Here is a 22,773-nt window from a genome sequence, read left to right as displayed (position 1 = left end):
TAACAACAATTTAAATATCATTGTATTCAGTCACCATCTCAAACAGTTTGTATGGGCAACAAGAAAAATCCCACAAACAATCCTCTATCTCAAACAAATAGAAGAATAATAATTTCCATATTTTATAATAATAACAAAGGAATACTACCCTTATATATAGTCTAGGACTCTAAAACAAATTTCTATATTCTACATAGCCTTCAATAACTTTCCCGAAAGGGATCTAAGGCCTGGAGGTGTCACCTGTTTTAATCACTCACACTTCCATACACTAGTGTTTTGTCTGTCGGCCAGTTCGTAGACACTAAAATTGGCGTCATATAAAGGACGCTTAACGTTGTAATTTTTACTGTCGTGACACGCGTAAACCTTGCGCATGCCGTAAATCACGAGGCAAGAAGAATTATGCACGCTGTAGGCTACAACAAAGAATAGCATATGAAATTCAAAAGTACGAAGTAACAACATTTGCTATTCTTAATTTTAGTTTTATTTACTCTTAAAACACGACACTTTCGAAAACTCTGTGTAAGTACATCTAGTATATATATATCAGTGGCGTATCCTTGCCGGTATATTTGGTTTACTGCATATGTGCATACTTGTATAACAGTAGTATAATATAAAACTATCCAAAATCATCATGATAAACGTGTAACTAAAAATAAATTATCTCTTAACATAATAAATAACACTGATTTAGCGCCATCTGGCATTTAATAGCATACTTTGCATCGCAACTATAAGCGATGTATTACCAAGGTGTTTAACGCGCGCTGATAGGTCGAAATGTTTTCCCCGCACCAATCACCACAGACAACACACACTTATAATCAAGTACTCGCAAAGTCACTATGGTCAACGATGGCTATATTTCATGTAATTAATATCTTATGTAATTGCTTTTTTCAAAACTGCAATAATTATATATTTGTCCTTGTAATGTATGAGATTAAAGCATTTTTATACTGAGTATCACACTTTTTTTTTTTTTAAATTTTACGCTTCGCCAAGGTATCATCATCTACATAGTTATCGGCGTAACATGGTCAGATGGTTAAGTCGTAATCTCATGGTCACGGTTTCAAATCCCACCCACACCAACATGCTAGCCCTTTCAGTCGTTATAATGTTACAGTCAAATCCACTATTCGTTGGTAAAAGAGTAGCCAACTTTTTAATATATATTATTATTTAAATAAGCGTAATCTTTTTAGTTGGCGCACCTAACAATTACAACAGAATTCTAAGAACTTGGGTGAGTTGAACTGGGAAATATAAACTCACTGTTTTAATAATTTTCTTTCTAAAAATGCTTGATAATAAATTTATTAAAATATTAACGTAAGAAAGGAATAATTACACTATTTTTATTAATATATCTGATAATTTTCTGGGGTCTCTATGGATCGCTCTGCAATGATTGTGGGTGTGTGGTTAAATATTTTGTAGACGTTTGATAAAACAAATTAGTCCAGTATAGCAAATTATGTTACATAGCACGTGACAATATAACACATATGAAAAAAAAATGTAATATGTATAACGTACAAAATTCCTTTCTATTTATATTTGTAAATAATTACAAGTATCGTTTCTACTATTACTACTGCTAGCGCTTGGCGACAAATCTCACCTAAAATAGGCTAAATGGGTCAAGACTAAACTGAAATGTTTCAATTCTAAGAGGTTGCGGAAGTTTCACTAAACACGAGCATTTACTGTCATTAGAATAAGATTAAAAATTTAATCAATTCTTAAATCAAAGAAATTCTCAACGCGATAGGTATTTCTGTCGTGTTTGATAACATCGTCGAGGTTGTAACATTACCAGTATCATGAACCGATATAGTGTAGCGCCATCTGTAGTTTCTCAGAGCACGTGCCACAATACATTTCGCAAATATGTTTTAAAACGCAAATCTTTCGAGCTTCAAAAATAATAATAACAACAGTACAGAGAGAAAGCACCACAGAACTTCCATAAAACGTTACATGAGTTGTTATTATTTTATCTTTATCATTTTATCTTTTTAGTTATCACATAAATATTATAAGTCGGTTAATCTTTTGTGATAACTTATTTACCTCAGGCAGAAAATAGCTGTTGTTGTTTTTCTACAGGGATTCAAAATTCTCACGTTATATGTATATTTAACAAACTTAAGTTAGATTTTTTTTTTCTTAGCTATCCGATTAACTGTATTCTCAATACGATTGGTACGGGTATTAAAACTTTAATTAAAATAAAATACAGAACAACGTTTCGACCCTCTCAGGTAAACTTCAGGTTAACAAAACCCTCTTAACTTATTTTAATACTCACAACAGCTGTCCTGATAATATATTTTTTACTTCAACTGAGCTTTTCGTCATCACAAATGTATGATTAATTGGTTGTTCTCCTGGACTTTGTGTCTTTAACACACGTGATACAAGTAACAGGATTGTAATGATGTTAAATTTACAGTGGCATCTGTTAACGTAATATAGTTCAAAAATGAAAGTTAAGAAAATCATTCATAGGGGTAAAAAACATGCAAGATAATAAAAGATTCGTGAAACAGATTTAAAAAAACCGATAAAACTGTACCGCTTCCGTCACTTTATAACGCCCCTACGGCTGAAATGGCGAACAAGTTTGATGTGACGTGGATTCGAACCCGCGATCCTCAAATTTCTAATTGAGCGCTCTAACCACCTAGACATGCTGAGCCCGACTCTAGCACATTGTCCTGTCCCATCTTCTTCAGGGTAAAGAAAGAATTATGTCGAAAAATTGGTATGCGCATCCTAAATAATTCATGTTTTTACAAAAACAAAAAATTCTTGGTTATTCATGTTATTGCGAAATACTTCAGTTGAAATGTTAAGCCCTTAATAGTTGTTTCGTTCTCAGTCTAACCCAAGCCTTCATAATTAGTCAATTTATTTATACAAATAATAATAATAACAACCATTGAACAAATATCCTATTAAACACACTTGTATACACTGCAAACATTGATAAACAAACAATATACGATTATTGTTTAATGTAAAATACTTTTATATATTTTGTTTCTTCGCTGGTGGCGAGAGTAGTTAGAAAGAAAGTTGAGAACGCGGGTACCTTTTTTTAGAACAAAACGCTATGTTTGACGTTGTATAAACATTGGTTCGCCTTATTTCAGTGTTAGCGTTCCTTCGCACAAATCTTTTTTTTTTAACATCCTACTACTGTTTCATTCGGTGTTGTAGATATAAATCTTAACACTAAGACATGAATTTCGTTTTTAACCAGTTTTCGAAACAAGCTAATTTGCGCGCTACATTTCTAAACCTAAATAAGTCCTATATGTTGAAATAACCGTGTACCATTCTGCAAGGCAAGGCAAGAGATAGTCAACAGCATCAAACATCAAATTTTGGGCTATCCAAATAACAGTTGGAATTGAGTATCACTCTTATAACGCACTCGCGGCCTCAAAGTATGAAACACGATCTTCCTGTAATCATGGACTCTCGGAATTACAGTCCGTCATATTATTACTTGCCCACGACCAGCCAGAAAGGCTGTGATAACTTAGAAGAGAAAACGGGCTGAATCCACCATTATTGTGTATGACCATCTTTATTCCTGGTCTACGACCATACACAACCACGTGTGAATTCGGTAACGACATTTGTCTTCAATGGGAAAAAAAACAAAAAAAAAACAATATCATTTGGAAATATTTCAAAACAAATCCAACCTTCTGAAACGTCGTCTTTGTTCTCAAAGTCCAGTTTCATCTTGTTCGGTGTCCGAGTCAGTGAAGCTCGAGTTTCTTTAGCAAACAGTTAGTATCGAAACCAAAACTCTAAATAAAAAAATACTACCAACAGCAATCACTTAAAAAATTGACTCTCTTGAACAACAGAAGTGTGTGAACGACTGAAAATCTTTTCACCCTACCTCTTTTATCCATCCACGGAAGTAGCACAAGAAAATAGGTCACTTACAAATATTCTTCCGACTCTTCAACTTTTTATGGGTTGAAGATTCTGGTTCACCAATGTAGATCTTCACAAAACACTATTTTTTTATCATAATCTATAAGTAGTAACATACTCTTTGCTTCCAGTGACTTACTGACATATTTTAACATCATTCCAACTTTTCTGACGTTGATGTATCTTGCGCAGGTGAATAACTGGGTCTTTTCAGCCCTCTTCCGAAATGTGTTTTCAAACTTTTGTTTTTTTGCAGCTTCTAAAAAAAAAAATCTAATGACACCAGGACTTGGAATTTGGTCTCTGGACTAAATTTTCAATATAACAAGTCGAAATTAGAAAAATAAAACGTGAAATTCGTTCTAAACTTCCTTCCATAAAACATAATGTGCTCCAGTCATTAATGAAATGTGGTGAAAGTGTTAACGAAACAAAAAATAACTGTAACCAAAATTCTTGTCTTCGTTTTTTTTACGAATTTTACAATGCTTTACTGGGAACTAATATTATAAGAAAGTGTAAATCTCAATTACAAAACTCTTCGCTCCCTAGTGGCTCAGCTCACAAACAACAACAACAAAACCCTTGGCTTCTGATCTTAGTTTTTAATCAGTCCACACAATAACTATTTCTCCGTAAATGTCTTTATTAAACTATGACCAAACTCATATAGTAATTTAAGATTATTAATTTGTTAATGAAGAAGTAGCATATTAGTTACACAATATAGTTAAAGTAGCAGTTTGGGCCTATGTTTTATTCAACAAGGACCAAAATATGATACAAGTCACCAAAAAACACAAACGAAATAAGTCTGGGTAATGACCAACTTGCAAAGCATTTTTCTATCGCAATTTCTTTGTCTTTTCTCGTCGATTCTTCATTTTCAACTATAATATTCATTCCAGAATTTTTAACCGTTTATAGTAAGTTATTATTTCGGACGGAAAACTTAATACAAGTTGAAAACTTAAACCTATCGATATTTATTGAAGTGGATCTTGTCTTTGTATCGCAGAAGCACATTCTTCCCATGGGCCTATTACCTTCAACATTTCTTCATATGCACGTCTCTGAATATGAGAATTAAAGTACGTGAAAATCAATTTTAAATAGTGGTGTACTTCATTGCTGTGTTATATTAAAACAAACAAAGGCAATAATTACAGTGGTCATAGTTTTCAAATAACAAAAGGTCAAGAGAAATAAATATCACTTTTCTTTCGAACTTCTCCGTTAGGAGCACGTTCACATGTGCGTGCTGAACTACTTTCTGCTGTGAAATATTCAGACACACCGGTGAAAGCGGTTATTTGAAACTGCTGAATTCAACGTGTCACTTCACCCCTTTAGTGGCACAGCAGTATGTCTGAGGACTTGCAAAGCTAGAATCCGGGTTTCGATACCCGTTGCGGACAGAGCACAGAGAGTCCATTGTGTAGCTTTGTTCTTAAATACAAGCAAACAAGCAATTTAGCGTAATATCGTGTTCAAAAGCTGAAAACTTGTCTTGCAAAAAAAGGCAAACAAACTAAAAATATCTATTTCTGTATAAATTTAGAATATTTCTAACCAAAATGTATAAGATAAAGGACTTCCTAACATATGTACAGAAATCTGCAGGCTTAACTAGATAATATTAAAACAAAAACAAGAGAAAAAACGTATTTCTTTGACAATAGTAACAGTGGTGTGTGTTTTATTGATGAGGCCAAAGAACCCTGCGTTTCGTAACAATATTATTTCTTCAATCCGTAACTAGGAAGGTACTGAGTCACCTCTCATTTAAATCAGTCTCCTTAACACAAAAAAGTATTGTTTATATTTACAAACTGCTTCATGTATTTTTGCATATACCTTGACAAAGAAAGCTGTAATTCATAGCTTTACCCTCACAATAAAACCAATTTAGCCAGGCAGCTAAAAACACGTGGAAACTTGCCAGTATCTTGTCTCGTCCGGTTATATTATGGAAACTATCTTAATGACGTGACAAAATGTCGTTCTTCTTGGCATGCAGCAAGGATGTCGCTTTACAAAAGTTTCGAAAAACTGTGAGCGCGTGCCAGTAGGACAAAAGCTAAAAATATCATTAACTTCGTACACACGAGCACTTTCCTAATTTTAACTAGGACCTCGAAATGCATATATAATTTCCATAAAATTGTGTTCTCTTAAGCAATCTAATTTCCTACTGAACTAAATCACTTCACTGATGCATGGTATGGTACTGTTTCATACAAGTTAATGATTTGGTAATATTGCATACAATAACGCACAGTGTCGAAATGAACTCGACAAAAACGAGAATTTTGATTTGTTTTTCTTCCAACGTGGACGTGCATAACAATACGGTTAAACACAATATAACTAGATAGAAAGGCCAATGTGGACGTGCATAACAATACGGTTAAACACTATATAACTAGATAGAAAGGCCAATGTGGGCGTGCATAACAATACGGTTAAACACAATATAACTAGATAAAGAGGCCAACGTGGAAGTGCATAAAAATACGGTTAAACACAATATAACTAGATAGAGAGGCCAATGTGGGCGTGCATAACAATACGGTTAAACACAACATAACTAGATAGAGAGGCCAATGTGGACGTGCATAACAATACGGTTAAACACAACATAACTAGATAGAGAGGCCAATGTGGACGTGTATAACAATACGGTTAAACACAATATAACTAGATAGAGAGGCCAATGTGGACGTGCATAACAATACGGTTAAACACAACATAACTAGATAGAGAGGCCAATGTGGACGTGCATAACAATACGGTTAAACACAACATAACTAGATAGAGAGGCCAATGTGGACGTGCATAACAATACGGTTAAACACAATATAACTAGACAGAGAGGCCAATGTGGGCGAGCATAAGAATACGGTTAAACACAATATAACTAGATAGAGAGGCCAATGTGGAAGTGCATAACAATACGGTTAAACACAACATAACTAGATAGAGAGGCCAATGTGGACGTGCATAACAATACAGTTAAACACAATATAACTAGAGGGAGATGACGAAATTTCATTGGATTGAAAGGCGTTTTTTCCACAACGTTATATTTAATTAAAGTCAGAAGTGAACCAGTTGAAATGGTCCTTCCAAAACGTTTTCAACACGGACAACGTGTGCCGGTGTAATTATATAAAATAAAGTTATTGACAAAGAGAACCAAACTTGAACAGTGTTTGACAAAAGATGACACGAGAGTTTAACTGTATATCAGATACACCAAGATAACAAAAGACATATCAACTCCACTGAGCTACTCAAGTCATACTAACTTAATTGGCCAATTTTTAACACTTCCAACCTGTATAATTCTCAACTTGTCGATAAAAAGAAACTTTATGTTAAGATAAACATTTATTAATACAGTTATTCAGCTGTTGAAATAGTTCCTGTCCTGTATCACTTCCTAGCTCAGAAATACATGAATACTCGTGTATATTTTATTGGCTTTCAAATATTAGGTTGAGGGATAATTCGTGAGCGTTTTTAAATAATTTCATTCAAGCATTACATGCAAGACTATACAATACTTCAATGCATGAACACATTACACCCAAAACATTTATTATGATACTTTATTTCATGTAATACCTAGGTATATAGTATGCATTGTTGTAAACGAAATTGCAAGAAATTAAATGCGAAAAGCAGATGGTGTCGAAAATGCTCGATTTTGTCCACTTGACAGTCCATTTAATGAGCTGAAAATGAAAGCAAATATTAAAGACATATGAAAATCAAACACACCATCTATTAGAGCAAAAAATTATCTACCAAATGACATGAAATATTTTGCGAAAGCGTTTCATTTATGAATATATTTGTTTAACTTGAAAAAACGCTCACGAATTATTCCTCAACCCAATATATTTGAGTATAGTTTCCTGTTTCGCTTTGGTTTGTTTAGTGTTAGCTACACAATAGAGTATCTATTCTGAGCCCACCACGGACCTGTTTCGCTTTGGTTTGTTTATTGTTAGCTACACAATAGAATATCTATTATGAACCAACCAGGGAATCAAAACCCAGTGTTCAAACTTACCGCTACGTGTTTCACATTTTCTGATTTTGCTCCGTCAGTAGATATTTAATATTTCTTTATCGTCTCATTTTACGGTTTCAACGGCCTAACACTCCTACGTAGAAGTAAAAAACGACACAGTTGTATGTTTCGTACAAGAACCCTTTACTGGTCAAGACACCGAACTACGTAGAGCAATAAGACACGAAACTTTTACTATTATTAACACTAAGTATATGGTAAACAAATGACGTATAATTTAGGCTTAATGTTGTCAGTAATTTTCAACGTGTCTTACTTTTATCACTTCTGTGTTGAAGTTTACAGTGTTTGTTTTCTTTGCGTTAGAATAAGTCTTACATTAACACAAAGACATTCTGTCTACATCTTCTGGCGAGCTTTCGTTGTGCCTGTAAACCACCAGAGAAAGTTTATACGAAAATATGACGTCATTTGACAGCCCGTGTTACACAACACATGTAACACGTGCATGATAATTGACCGTCCTCCGTTGTCGCCATTTTGTAATGTTCTAAAGAAATACCATATACGGCACATCACACCTTAGTTAGATTCAATGTTATGTCGTTATGAAGAACAAACACACAATATTAAGAGATAATTAAACTAGAGGCGAAAAACAAAAGCCACTGCAATCCAGTTCACCAACACCATATAAATACAACTTTGTCCATTACTTAAAACCCATCTCCTAATTGGTCAATAATCCATGGCTATTCTGTATAGAAAGATAAATAACAGTTTGTTTTGAATTTCGAGCAAATTTAGTCGAGGGCTATCTGCGATAGCCGTCCCTAATTTAGCAGTGTAAGACCAGAGGGAAAGCAACTAGTCATCACCACCCACCGCCAACTTTTGGGCTACTACTATTTTACCAACGAATAGTGGGATTGACCGTCATATTATAACGCCCCCACGGCTTAAAAGGCGAGCATGTTTGGTGGACGGGGATTTGAACCCGCGACCCTCAAATTACGAGTCGAGTGCTTTAACCACCTGACTATGCCGGGCCAAAATAACATAGCAGACAAATAATAGGGTAAACACAACTGTAAAACGTTGTAATTAATAATACGATTAGTAGTTTATAAACACCTTTGAAAAATAATAGGTACATACATTTGTCCAATAATTTATTTCTAACTCCATATCGGCCCGGCACGACCAGGTAGGTTAAGGCGTTCGACTCGTAATCTGAGAATTGCGAGTTCGAATCCCCGTCGCACCAAACATGCTCGCCCTTTCAGCTGTGGGGGGCGTTATAAAGTGACGGTCAATCCCACTATTCGTTGGTAAAAGAGTAGCCCAAGAGTTGGCGGTGGGTGGTGATGACTAGTTGCCTTCCCTCTAGTCTTATACTGCTAAATTAGGGACGGCTAGCGCAGATAGCCCTCGTGCAGCTTTACGCGAAATTCAAAACAAACCAGACAAAACCTCCACGTCGATTGATTCTGAGCCCATAACTTGTGGATATTTTGTAAAGAAAAATAACCAACATATATAATACGTGACTGCATTGGAATTACTGGAAGGAGTTCATAAAAGAATGTGTACACTATTCAGTCTAGTAATTTTCTACTGTTACCAAACTGATTGACTGTGAAACTCTGTAAACCATGGACATTCTGTAAAAGAAAACAAACTGTCAGATAATTTCAACATCACATCGGAACGAGATGGAGTTAAAAAAATTCCCCAGAAAGAAAACGTGAAATCAACATGCATGACGGAAACCACAACAAACGTTTTTCCGTTGTTCGCTGTGATGTTAGCAGAATGCACATTAATTTACTTGTAAAATGTATACAACATCTAAACTGTAAACAGCCAGAGACCGTGACGATATTTGTCATGGCTAGAAAATTGGGTGTTAGTTGACCATTCGTTACTTGGTCGTGTACACACATTCCAATCCGTTACGGGTGGTCAAGCAAGAATCATCTTGGAATTCCTGAAGTCTCTTGACCATCCATTATCAGGTCGTTGCACAACCACAGAACATGTTAAACAAGCATTCCACACGATTATTCTTATATAAAGAAGTAACCCTTTTGGTAAGTTACTTTAATCCTACTAGTACACACACATGCGATAGATAAATTTGTTGTAAACTACATACAACAATGGGCTGTGTATGTTCTGCCCACCATGGGTATTTAAATCCGGTTTCTAGAGTTATGAGCCTACAGACGTACCTCTTTGCCACCGTGGGGATGCACGCGACAGATAAAGAGATGAGGGATAGATGAGAGAACAAACAGACATTGGAAACAGTACCTTCAGGATATGTCGTCTATAATTAATTCGTGAGAAGTATAAATTTACACATTTTCAAACACTATTCTTGTCACTTAGCAGAAATTTTACATTATGTGTTTCGTGGGTAAGGCAAGTTCATTTTTTTTTTTTTCAACCCTCATTATGTACGTTTAAATAAATAAACAAACATGAAAACAACATACAATTTACTATGCTTTATCTAAATTATATGTAACCATATAACTCTGGTATTACTTACATAATACCTGCTAACAAAATGTATAATATAATTTAGCATAGTTTCTCTACTTTGTCTCAGCAGTCTAAATATCATTGTAAAACAGTTTATCTTTCACTTTTTCTTCTGTGTACCATTTTGGCGGGAACAAAAGACCCCGCGAATTGCCTACCAGTCCTATCTTACTCACATTTGCTTGCCAAAAAAAAAAAAACACAAAAAAACTTCATCAGTATTAATTGAAAGAATTGCGCTGCTTCTAAAGTCACTTGCATTTTTGACCGATCCTCGAACCACCTGGAGGACCCTTGTGAACCCCTAGTAGTTGGAGGACCACACTTTGAGAATCATTGTTGTAAAGAATCGAGATCACAAACGCAATTACATCAACTAATGCTATCCATTTATGAGGAGAGCAGTATTTTGTTCACAAAAATATACTCACTAAAAGACTGCACAGAGAAAATACTAGAACATATTTGTTTAAAACTGCCTTACTACACAGCGACAATAACTTGGTTGAAGGCTTGTCGTAAGCACCTGTTTCTTCTAAGCCTTAAAGCATGTTAAAACTCAAAATTCAATGGTAACTGAAACCTAGGCTTTAGGCCCTAACGCAGAGGCTTAAAAAATTCGGTGCAAATTTCACCATGCAAGGTTTTCTTATAAAATAAAAGTTAACAGTCATCCTAATAGTATAAAACTTTCTTAGAAATAACCATCCCCCTTGTCTTCACAATAAATATTCAAACTTGCAGATGACGTGATAGTTTGAATTTTTGTTATAGTTGCTTTCTCTCTGCGAAAAAATACCTAACGCTTTTTACGCCATCTAACGTAATATGTAAGTGCTTGTAAAATATAAATAAATATTTATTATCTTATACTTTGCAGTTTGTACTTTCAAAAAAAGATTATTTAAATTTGCTTTCTACAATCTTGTGAAACCCTTTTTATGGTAGCAACTAGTACTTTATGTGCAAAACAGTTTGACAAAAAAAAAAAAAATATAATAAAAATTCTAATTAGTTCACATTTCGTTGGTAAATGTGTACTACCGTTCTTATAAGTAATAAATTGACACAGAATACTGTGTTTGTACTGAAAGAAGCTAGTAAAGCTTCAAATTTCTCTTACCTTCGGTAATATTGCTTTGTTACGACAAATGCGTATTTATTTTATCACATAACTATGCGTTTAATATATTTATAGTCCTAACTATATTACCGACTTTTATTGTGTGAGAGAAAGAAAAACTGAATTCATGTAAACATTTCATGGTCGTACCTGAAATTGTTCAGTTGATTTTTTACTGTTATTAATTATGTTCTTTGTCAATTTTTTATTATTCAAATGTGAAATAATAATTTTTAGGAAATATAAAATTTATTATTAATTATCACTGTACATTCAGCTTATCTTCTACAAAAAGTATTTTTTATTTCAAACTGTGGATTTACAACGCTAAAAGCCGGGTTTCGATACCCGTGGTGGGCAGAGCACTGAAAGCCCATGGTGTAGCTTTGCGCTTACTTCGAAACAACAACAATTTCAAACTGCTGTACGTCTTATGTAAACAGGAAATAAAACTGACATAAAAATTAAAGCTAACATCTGTCTAGTTTAGACTGCAAAGTATCGAACAAGATATTCCTTTACAGGCTCTTTCATTCATTCCATTTATTCGATTATGAAATGTTTCTAAATTGGAATCGATCTCAAGTGGCATTAAATTTGCACATGAAAACGAACTGAAGACAAACAAATTAATGAATGATAGATTTCCTCTTAATAATTTACACCATGCGAGTCACCCCGAAGTTTGTTATAATAGATATAACTTCAGTATAAACTCCAACTAGAGACCATATGCTGGGAAGGAAAAAAAAATTATTTAATAGTGAATATAATTCTCTTTCTCTCTTATTTCCATACTTATGTAATGCAACCCAACTACGATTTTTTTTTCTGTAGCTTTTCCCAACCTTAAACGTTACATTTATCAAGATATCAGTAATAAATTTCTAGAAACATAAATTTAACAAGCAAACTCCTTTCCTACACGTTTCTAACACTAGCAACTGGCAAAAAGTACAACGACGTTAAATTTGCTGTATATTCGTTTTCACATAAACAGAGCATGTAACAAAAACATTTGTGTCAGTTGAAATTATTTACGCTCCTGCTCTAATACACCTGTTAGAACACTACAGTAAAAATAAAAATTGCATTTTATTCAATGACTTCTTTCATGAGTGACTTAATAAAAAACATGATAAAATCCAGAAGTAAGGCCTGTAACCATAGAGATGGTTAGGATCCTGAGGGCTGTTCCAACAACTTTAGACTTGGCAAGAAAGGAAAACGACAACTTACTAGTACTCTTCTTTACGGGTGATAAAACGTGATACAATTACAGATATTTCTGAGAACGAATTTTCCTATCCAGAACAAAAGAAACGATACATTTTATCTAGTTCAACGGTGTTTTAAAGCTTTGAATTAAACTAGAGGTTTTAGTTAGGTTACCCTATCACCCGAATTAAGATGAAAATTGTTTGAATTGAAGAGAATCCAGCACTAGCAGCCACCTTTATTTTGACTCCGTTAAATAAAGTTTATTATATTTCAGGGCAAGTAAATAAATCTGAAATAATTTCATGAAAGTATTATTACAAATTATTCTTTTGTTTATGGAAAAGCTGACAACGCCATCTGCCGTCGTTTCTATATTCGAACGGCCAATCAATAGCATCCACCGTTAGCGCTGATTACTCTTTCACCAATGAATTATGGGAGTGAATATCATATCGTAACGTCGCCTCCCCCCCCCAATTTCTTATTTGTTTTTAGTACAAAACTACACTGTGGGCTATTTGTGTTATGCCCAACCTACGGGTATATAGTGGTACAAGTCTTCAGACATACCACTGTGTCACTAATAGGGGCTAATCGCGAACGATCATACAACAGATCAAAATATTAGATGAAGAATAATTTCAAAGTTAATTGATTTGTAAAACAAAAAGTAATATAGCACCTCAAAAGATATTTTACATAAATAACTATAGAAACATCATTACATTAATTATAATAGCTTTGTGTGTTTTGCAACTAAAGCCTACAAACTGGACTATCTGCGCCTAGTCCACCACAGGGAATCCAGCCCCGGACTTTTTTCAGCGTTGTAAGGTAAGTTTTCAATACTGCTAACATATATCTCATTATAATGTAAAAATATCTATAAAAACATAACATTAACACAAACCTGCAAATTTCAACTTCAGAAAAGTTGTTTAATAACGGATTTTTTTATAATTCAGCTATGCATACTGAGAAAATAATATATATATATATTTTTAAATCACGTAGGGATACTTTACGAATCGCGAATAGAAAAATTCTTACTTAGATCAAATTTATCACAAATATAACAGAATACGTTTCGGCCATTTACAAAATCTCTTGTTGCTATAGCGACGAATAAATAATATGTAAAATACAAAATAATGTCAAAGTGCACATAGAAACAAATACTATCCAGAAATGACACGTCATGCGCCCTGTCAACCGTTTATACACAAGGGGTGTGTTTCTTACAGGTTCTAGAACGATCGATAAGGCTCTCACGTCGTGATTGATTTGGAGGAATCTATAGCCAGTGGCTGTCAATATTATGAGCATAACAAAATGCGACCCGATTTCAATGAATATGATTCACGTATGTAAAAGTACATATAACGTATTGTGGAAAATCTACACGTGATGAAGAAAAATTGATAATTCTTAGATTCTGCGTACATAAGTTATTGTATAACATATAAAAACTTCAAAACAGTAAAACCATCGCAGCCCTGTATAATTGGATATATCTTGGAAGTACAAATGTGTTAATTTTAATAGCTTTGAGTAAACTTAATTTTCGGAGGTGAAGCTTCATTTGTAGCCTCTCGAGTTTCATTTGTTTGTTTTTTTTTGCTTTTTTTACTTAGAAAATTATTGACACTTCATTTTGTTAAAAAAACGTATTTTGTTCATCTTCGTTGAGTACTTTTTGGGTTAATTGACAAACAATAACAGTATATAAATCTCGCTAAAATAAATAAAACAACAAAAGACTATAAAATAATAACACTTGTTTTTCTATACTGAACTAATACTTGTTCTTTTTGAAATAAAAATGTCACAACAATTTCATGGTCATGCGTAATAGCTCGACTTATTTTTCACAAGAGTTTTACAGAAATAACAGTAGGACATCCCGTGATACTATTATTCGGCAGAGATCGGGTTATTAAAACACAACGAGTATTTTCTTTGCACTCCATTGTACTCAAGTCATAACGCAAAGTCGTGTATAATTAATTTACGGTTTTTGTTCAGTACCGGCTTCCCTAACGAAAGCATTAAAAATCAGAAAATTATGAAAGAAGATCAGAATGTGATACATGGTCTCAATAAGTAACTTATTTTAAGTTGTATAACCCATATTTTAGACACAGTCTTGTACTAACGTTTACGGCAAGTGTAATATTTATAAGCACAACAACTTATAACACTTACCTGATTCTGTTTGTAAAAAGTAAATCAGCACAATGATCCCTCGGAATCTGTAAGCTTCAGTTGCTAGGCGCTGTCTCTCCAAGTTTCACCACAAGATAAAGGTACCGAAAGTTCGTACTCTCTCTCTCTCTTAGGCCCTCTATTCAAGCTTTAACTGTGTCTACATTTAGCTCCAACCTACATCAAGATCAAAATATGGTCACGTGACTAGTGCTCGAAATGGATGCCAGTGTACCCTATACAAGTTTACGTCATTCACTCGACTAAGCTATGACGAAAGTTTGCATCTCTTCATTTCTGTCTTCTTATAGTTTTTCTTCTATGTTTTATTTCTATCCCATAATTATTTACGTTCATTTAGTGTTTCCTTCTGTCATATAAGGTTTTCTAGTTTCTCTTGCCTTACATGGTTTCTCGTGTGCCTCTATCAGTCAGTACGAACATTTTGCATATCTAATACAATAATTTTGTTCACATTCGTCGAAAATGCAAAGCTTTAATTACTCGTTTTGTGTGCGTGACTTGTCGGTCTTTTTTTTCCTTTTTTTTCTAATCTAACCTGCATGTTTCTAACTTGTATAAACATAATGTTTAACACGTGATTTGTATGTTAGTATCTTATAAAGTACTTCAAACGAAAGGGTAAACTAGCTGACTTAGAATTTGTTATTAGTCATATTATAAAAATATATAATTTGAAAACCAAAAAGTTACTTAAAAACTGTCCTGAAGTTAGGCCAACTATCAGTGTTAGTTTCTGTAGCTGATAAACAGTCCTGAAGTTAGGCCAACTATCAGTGTCAGTTTCTGTAGTTGATAAACTGTCCTGAAGTTAAGCCAACTATCAGTGTTAGCTTCTGTAGCTGATAAACTGTCTTGAAGTTAGGCTAACTATCAGTGTTAGCATTTATGGCTGATAAACTGTCCTGAAGTTAGGCCAACTATCAGTGTTAGCATTTATGGCTGATAAACTGTCCTGAAGTTAGGCCAACTATCAATGTTAGTTTCTGTGGCTGATAAACTGTCCTGAAGTTAGGCCAACTATCAGTGTTAGCTTCTGTAGCTGATAAACTGTCCTGAAGTTAGACCAACTATCAGTGTTAGTTTCTGTAGCTGATAAACTGTCCTGAAGTTAGGCCAACTATCAGTATTAGTTTCTGTGGCTGATAAACTGTCGTGAAGTTAGACCAACTATCAGTGTTAGTTTCTGTAGCTGATAAACTGTGCTGAAGTTAGGCCAACTATCAGTGTTAGTTTCTGTGGCTGATAAACTGTTCTGAAGTTAGGCCAACTATCAATGTTAGCTTCTGTAGCTGATAAACTGTCCTGAAGTTAGGCCAACTATCAATGTTAGCTTCTGTAGCTGATAAACTGTCCTGAAGTTAGGCCAACTATCAGTATTAGTTTCTGTAGCTGATAAACTGTCCTGAAGTTAGGCCAACTATCAGTGTTAGTTTCTGTGGCTGATAAACTGTCCTGAAATTAGACCAACTATTAGTGTTAGTTTCTGTAGCTGATAAACTGTGCTGAAGTTAGGTCAAGTATCAGTTTTAGTTTCTGAAGCTGATAAAGTATCTGGAAGTTAGAACAAGTATCAGTGTTAGTTTCAGTAGCTGCTACTCAATGTTCTACACCATCTTGCTCGTAATTCGTTTCAAAATACGAGAAACAAGAAAAAAACGGCAGAAAACTCTATAACTGTAGAATAGTCTGTCGAGCTGCTCCGATAGTACTGGATGTTAAGCCTTTTTTGCTCTTGTATGACAATCAAGGAAGTTCATCACAAACTTTAATTAAAACGTACTTTAGTCAATTCAAATTCTTTAGTTTCGGTATTAATAAAAAACATAAAATAAATTTTACAGAGAAAGATGGGCAGTGACAGACGATAATTAACCTTGAAAAAATTAACTTGAACAATTACACGAAATAAAATGCCACTTTCGGTTGATTTCTAGAGCAGTTTCTAGAAACAATCTAAACAATTGATTAGTGTTCACCAGTATTTTCAATATCTTTCTCATTTTTATAACTACAATATCAATAAACACATTTTTCTATTAGTTGTTGTGTGACTTGAGATTTTTTTATCAAAATACAAGGAGTCAAAATACAGGGTTATCCAAGAGCTGGTGGTGGGTGTTTTGTTACCTCGCTATCTTTCCTGGTGTCTATCACTTCAAAATTAGGGACGGCTGTGAGCAGAAAGCCCTAATTTAGCTTTGCGTGAAACAATAATAATATTTTACATTCTATGTTTTCTGAAGATAAACTACAGCAATAGTTATGTTAGTTTAAGATATTCAAATATGCTTATATTATATTTTTGGTTACAACGTTAAGTTAGCGTAGCCTAGTTGTTAACGTGCCAGCCTGCGTACCGATAGGTTCAAAGTTCGAACGACGACATGCTGTTAAACTCATTCCACGTTTTCAGTTAAAGAAGTATTGTGACTGTGACAGTAAATATATCGTTATGTGCGGGCGGCGAGTTATGCTAACGTTTTCTCCACCCTTTCACCTATTCACCTACTTCTCGTCAGCAGCTGTAGGTTAGGGATCGCTTTATCTTACTTTTAGAGGAATTTTCGGATTTCGATATCCATGGCGGGCAGAGTAAAGATAGTCAATTGTGCTTAACTTCAAACAAACAAATTATTGCGGTTAAAAATACCAGGTTACAGTGGTAATGACGAAAAATAACTACATATCGTTAACAGCGTAAATGAATGAACAACCGAGAGACGTTTGTTTCAGGGGCGTAGATTTTTTTACACCCGATGGGGGGGGGATGATTTTTCAACCACTTATGTGGACTGTTCAATTTGCAAATTCGTAATCTCTGATTACGTGAACCTGAAAGGTTTAAACATGCAGTCACAGAGTAATCCTTGTTGCCACTTACATGTATACTACTTAGGCCTACTGACTGATACGAACTATCGCTTAGATCGAAAAGCTTAGAAGCACGCCTATATTAAAGACGTACATTTCGGCTACTGAAAAAGCCTATATCTAGGCCTAATTATGTAATTCGATTGGTAAGAATCACAAGAACAAACACACAATTTTTAGTCCTGTGATGCAATAAAACAATTCAACAGACCAAACTGTAGGGGAGATGATTGTATGCACCATACCCCCACCTAAAACGAAGGGAGGATGTATACCCCCTATCCCCCCAGGATCTACGCCCCTGGTTTGTTTCCTTTATTGAATTTCACGCAGAAATAAACGAAGATAATCGGCGTTAGTCGCCAGTAATTTTCAAGTGATAGACTACACGGAAGGCAGCTAGTCAACACTACCCACCGCCAACTTTTGGGATAATCTTGTCAAACACTGACATCTGATCGTCATCTGGTTCGCTAACCAAAAGCTCGTGCCTCGCTCGTCTATAAACATAAACAAAGTGCAATAATTAATAAGGGCAAAAATAGGCCTAACATAAATTCAGTAACAATGTTACAGATATTTTGCAGTCATGTGCTAAGTTCACGAACATTTAAGTTTCATAATTATCTATATACAGTTTGTTGTTGTTTTGTATAACCTGATTTCGTCATTCTTACTTCAGACAAAATCGATATTTAACTTAAATGTTATTTGTCTGAACAAAAAAATTTAGGTTTTCAACTGTTGTAGGTAACTTTCAATCCTGTGTTACCGCAGCACGTGATAAATCACCAAATGGCTAAAACTACTCTGTGTTTTCGGTATTACAAATTGAATCTCGTTTTCTTTTTTCATTGAAGTCCACGTGGGTGAGTGCCCGGATGAGTAATAACCTTGACTGCATTTTCAAGTGCACAGTGCAATAAAGAAGAAAGTGATTTTTGTTTTTCTCTTATTTAGTTTGTTTTACTTTATCAATGTAGATTTAAAACACATAGTATTGTACATATACGTTCTCAACATAAAGTTACTCTCTAATGTGCAGGAGTGTAGTGTTTCACATGTACACACCAGACACAAAAGAATCAAACTGATAACATGTTTTCCAGTTGTCATGGTAGTTCCAAAACGTGTAGTGTTATAGATACAGAAAGATGATACACATACACACTGTCAACAATATTTTACAATAAGTCAAAAATTTATCAGATACGTAATGCGAAAGAAATACAGACTCGAAACGAAACAGATAACCCTCAAAGCGGATTCACAACGCTAAAATCAAGGGTTCGATTTCCCTCAGTGGACTCAGCAAATAGTCCCATGTCGATTTGCTATAAAACACACACACCCTCAAAGCGTAAGATGTAGTGTTACAAGATCTGGGTCAAACCTGCAGTAAACAATATAAATTTTCTGAAAATAATTAATCTAATTTCCTAACATTGGAATATTTTTAGAGAGTTTAACTGACTGATTGACGTTTATCGGGTGGGACTGGGATCTATATACATAAATTTTAAACACGTTGCTAGTGTATAAATAATAGAAAAAATAATGTCTTTGTTTATCTGTTTGTTATTTACGGCAAAGCTACTAAGATTATATGCTGTCGTCTCTGATTTTGAACTGTCAGTCAGAGAAAGAAGGAAACCAGTCGGCAGCACCCACCGCTAACTCTTGGGCTAATCTTTTATTATTAAATAATGAGATTAATCCCTAACGGCTGAGAGGGTGAGCATGTTTCGGCGCAAGGTTTCGATCTCGCGTCCCGCAGACTGCGAGTTGAATGCACCCTAACCATTAGGCTATTCCAAGTCCTTTAAGTAAGTCAAACACGTGTATTTACAAACATTAACCATTGAAAGTAAATTCACGTTATCACTTTAGACTCGGACGAAATTTACAAATGCGAAACCGTAAACGATTACTTATTCCGAACGGCTGTAAAACCTATTACAAGAAAGCCGTGTTACCAGCGTGCTAAGATCGCATCTCCAACAATGCCACCAACTTTGAACCAGTGTTCCATATTAATGATTACTCAGTGGGACATCTGACGAAATCTTGGCGACTTCTCGTTCAGTGATATGTCAGTCTCATATTTCGGTCATTAACGAAGGCTATAAATGGAGTGCAAGTTGACGTTAACATTTTTTGGATTAAAATCTCACACAGAAATAAAGTCAAGAGATCGATGACGTTCATAACGTCAATTAACGTTGCTGTTAGAAAACTATTCTCGCATCGCTATTTCGTAAGGGATTCACAAAGGAACGTATATTATGCATATTCCATATTTACGTGTATACAGACCACCTGTCGGTGTGTAGAACGTTACATTTTGTAAAAAAACTTTACAACTTTGTTTATTCGTTTATTCTTGAATTTCGCGCAAAGCTACACGAGGGCTATCTGCGCTACCCGTTCCTAATTTAGCAGTGTAAGACTAGAGGGAAGGCAGCTAATCATCACCACCCACCGCCAACTCTTGGGCTACTCTTTCACCAGTAAATAATAATATGGACTGTCATATTATAACACACCTACGGCTGAAAGGGCGAGCATGTTTGGTGGGGGAGGGACTCGAACCAGTGACCCTCGGATTACGAAAATAAAACTTTTCAACTACCAAATGATCAGCTTTCCGAATCACCGATTTTTTTTTATCGTTGTTGTTATTCTAGAAAAGACTACAAACTTACAACGCTAGAAACCGGGTTTCGATACCCGTGGTGAGAAGAGCACAGATAGCCCTTTGTGTAGTTTTGCAGTTAACTACAAGCAAACAAAATATTTACACAGTTTTTTATGTTTAGTTAGAAAATATAATTTAAGTTCCTGAACATAAAAATGTGTAAGTTAAGGTTTGTTACACACACTCAAAAGACACAAATTGTGATTTCAGGTCAAATAATATACGTTTAATTATCAGCTTTAGAACTCAAGGTATCTTCTTTTCAGTTGAAAATTGGGATATTCACATTTCTATAGTCGGCGAGTTCCTTTAAGTTATAATAACTTTTAAAAGGACAATTATCCAAACACTACCTTTTTAATGCACTCAGAAATGATATAAAGAGCATTAGATATCATATATATTTTAAAAACGTATAACATTTTTATTTATTAACAGTACTTTCTGAAGTGCTAAGAATACAGAACATTAACGTTTGAATTCCTCGTAGTTTACGGAAAACACTGGAAAGAATCATTTGTTTTGTTGGTTTTAAATTCCGCGCAAAGCTGCACGAGGACTATCTGTACTAGCAGTCCCTAATTTAGCAGTGTAAGACTAGACTCTAGAGGGAAGTAAGCGAGTCATCACCGCCCACCGCCATTTCTTGGACTACTCTTTCACCAACGCATAGTAGGATTGACCGTCACATTATAATGCCCCCAAGGCTAACAGTGGCGTAGCTAGGGGGGTCAAGGGGGTACATCTATCACCGGGCGCATCATCGGGGTGGGGGGCGCCAAATTGATGTTACATAATTAGTAATTATGGCTTACATTTTGTCACGAGAGGACGTGAAAACTGACTTGAACCCTGGGCGCTGAAAGCCCTAGCTACGCCTCTGAAGGCTAAAAGTACAAGTAAGTTTGGTGTGACGGGGATTCGAACCCGCAATCCTCAAGTTACAAGTCGAGTACCCTAACCACCTGGCCATGACTGGAAATAATCGTATCTTATGGTTAAAAAGTCTACTAAGCGTATAATCCAAAATATCAGATGGTCACTTCGTCTGTGACAAAAACGTCGGATATGCGATATAAAACTATTAATACAATCTATTCGTCATTCTCGTGTTAACCTTTTACATAAAAAAAACCAAAAACATTTCACTTACTTAATCTCGGGACATTTATAACAGTTGATCAGTCTAAAAAATATTTCACTACCACTCCCGTGAGACCCGTATGACATCATAACCTTTTATGTATACACAGTCACATACAAATATAGCTCTAACACTCGAACAAAGTAAGAATCTGTTCAGATACATCGACTTCTTTGCGTGTATCGTTAACCGTATATATTTCAACTAGCGATAAAAAATTAATAGAAGGGCTATTATAGAAGCATTCACTATTAAATAATAATAGCGTTAATAGTGTCACAAAAGACCTTATTCATATAAAAAATGAGTCACCTCGTTAAAGTAGCTTTTTTTTTTTTTAAGGACTAGTGCGATAAACCTAATATATTGTATGTGTTGTTACAACTACGTCACCATAACAGTAATATTAACATTCTCTTCCAGACTTATTGGTATTGTAACAGAAATGACGTTCAAACAATGCTGAACGTTGTTCTATTGTTGGTATTGTTACTTAAATTATTGTTACAACTATTGTTAACACTGTTACTGACCTTTCTTTGCTCACGTACGCGTATATTTAACTACACAAAATATTTTTTTTAAAAAGCAAATAATATAACGAAGGTGGACTTTGTACTCGAGAATGGCACGTAATTATTATGAAATTGAATGTTATTTTACGTAATAATTCGTATAAACTAACATTACAAGTTCCACTACGACATAGACAGTTAGTTGTAAGTTGTTGCGTTGTATGTATTCTGTTGTTATTTTTCATAAACATAATCGTAAGAATTACGTTTGTTTGTTTTGAATTTCGCGCATATGCATATGCACGTGGGCTACCTACGCCAGCCGTTCCTAATTTAGCAGTGTAAGACTAGATGGAAAGCAGCTAGTCATCACCATCCACCGTTCATCCTTGAGCTACTCTTTTA

The 22,773-nt window shown here is 34.8% G+C and overlaps 1 protein-coding gene and 1 long non-coding RNA gene across 2 annotated transcripts in view; one reads left to right on the top strand and one right to left on the bottom strand.

The window, feature by feature from the left end:
- Nucleotides 1-3,955, bottom strand: part of LOC143248611 (uncharacterized) — a 73,459-nt gene extending 69,504 nt beyond the window's left edge. Inside the window, exon 1 of the mRNA XM_076497114.1 lies at nt 3,735-3,955. Coding sequence (XP_076353229.1) covers nt 3,735-3,774 — 40 coding nt within the window. The 5' untranslated portion in view covers nt 3,775-3,955. The remainder of the gene's footprint in view (nt 1-3,734) is intronic.
- A 9,499-nt stretch (nt 3,956-13,454) lies between these two features.
- LOC143248610 (uncharacterized) overlaps nt 13,455-22,773 on the top strand; it is a 44,682-nt gene continuing 35,363 nt past the window's right edge. The window contains exon 1 of the long non-coding RNA XR_013027087.1: nt 13,455-13,745. This is a non-coding gene — a long non-coding RNA (uncharacterized LOC143248610). The remainder of the gene's footprint in view (nt 13,746-22,773) is intronic.

The sequence above is a fragment of the Tachypleus tridentatus genome, chromosome 4 (assembly GCF_004210375.1).
Source record: "Tachypleus tridentatus isolate NWPU-2018 chromosome 4, ASM421037v1, whole genome shotgun sequence".
In the NCBI taxonomy this organism is placed as follows: Eukaryota; Metazoa; Arthropoda; class Merostomata; order Xiphosura; family Limulidae; genus Tachypleus; species Tachypleus tridentatus.
The sequence above is the reverse complement of the archived record's forward strand: the minus strand, read 5'-3'. Positions and strand labels throughout refer to the sequence as shown.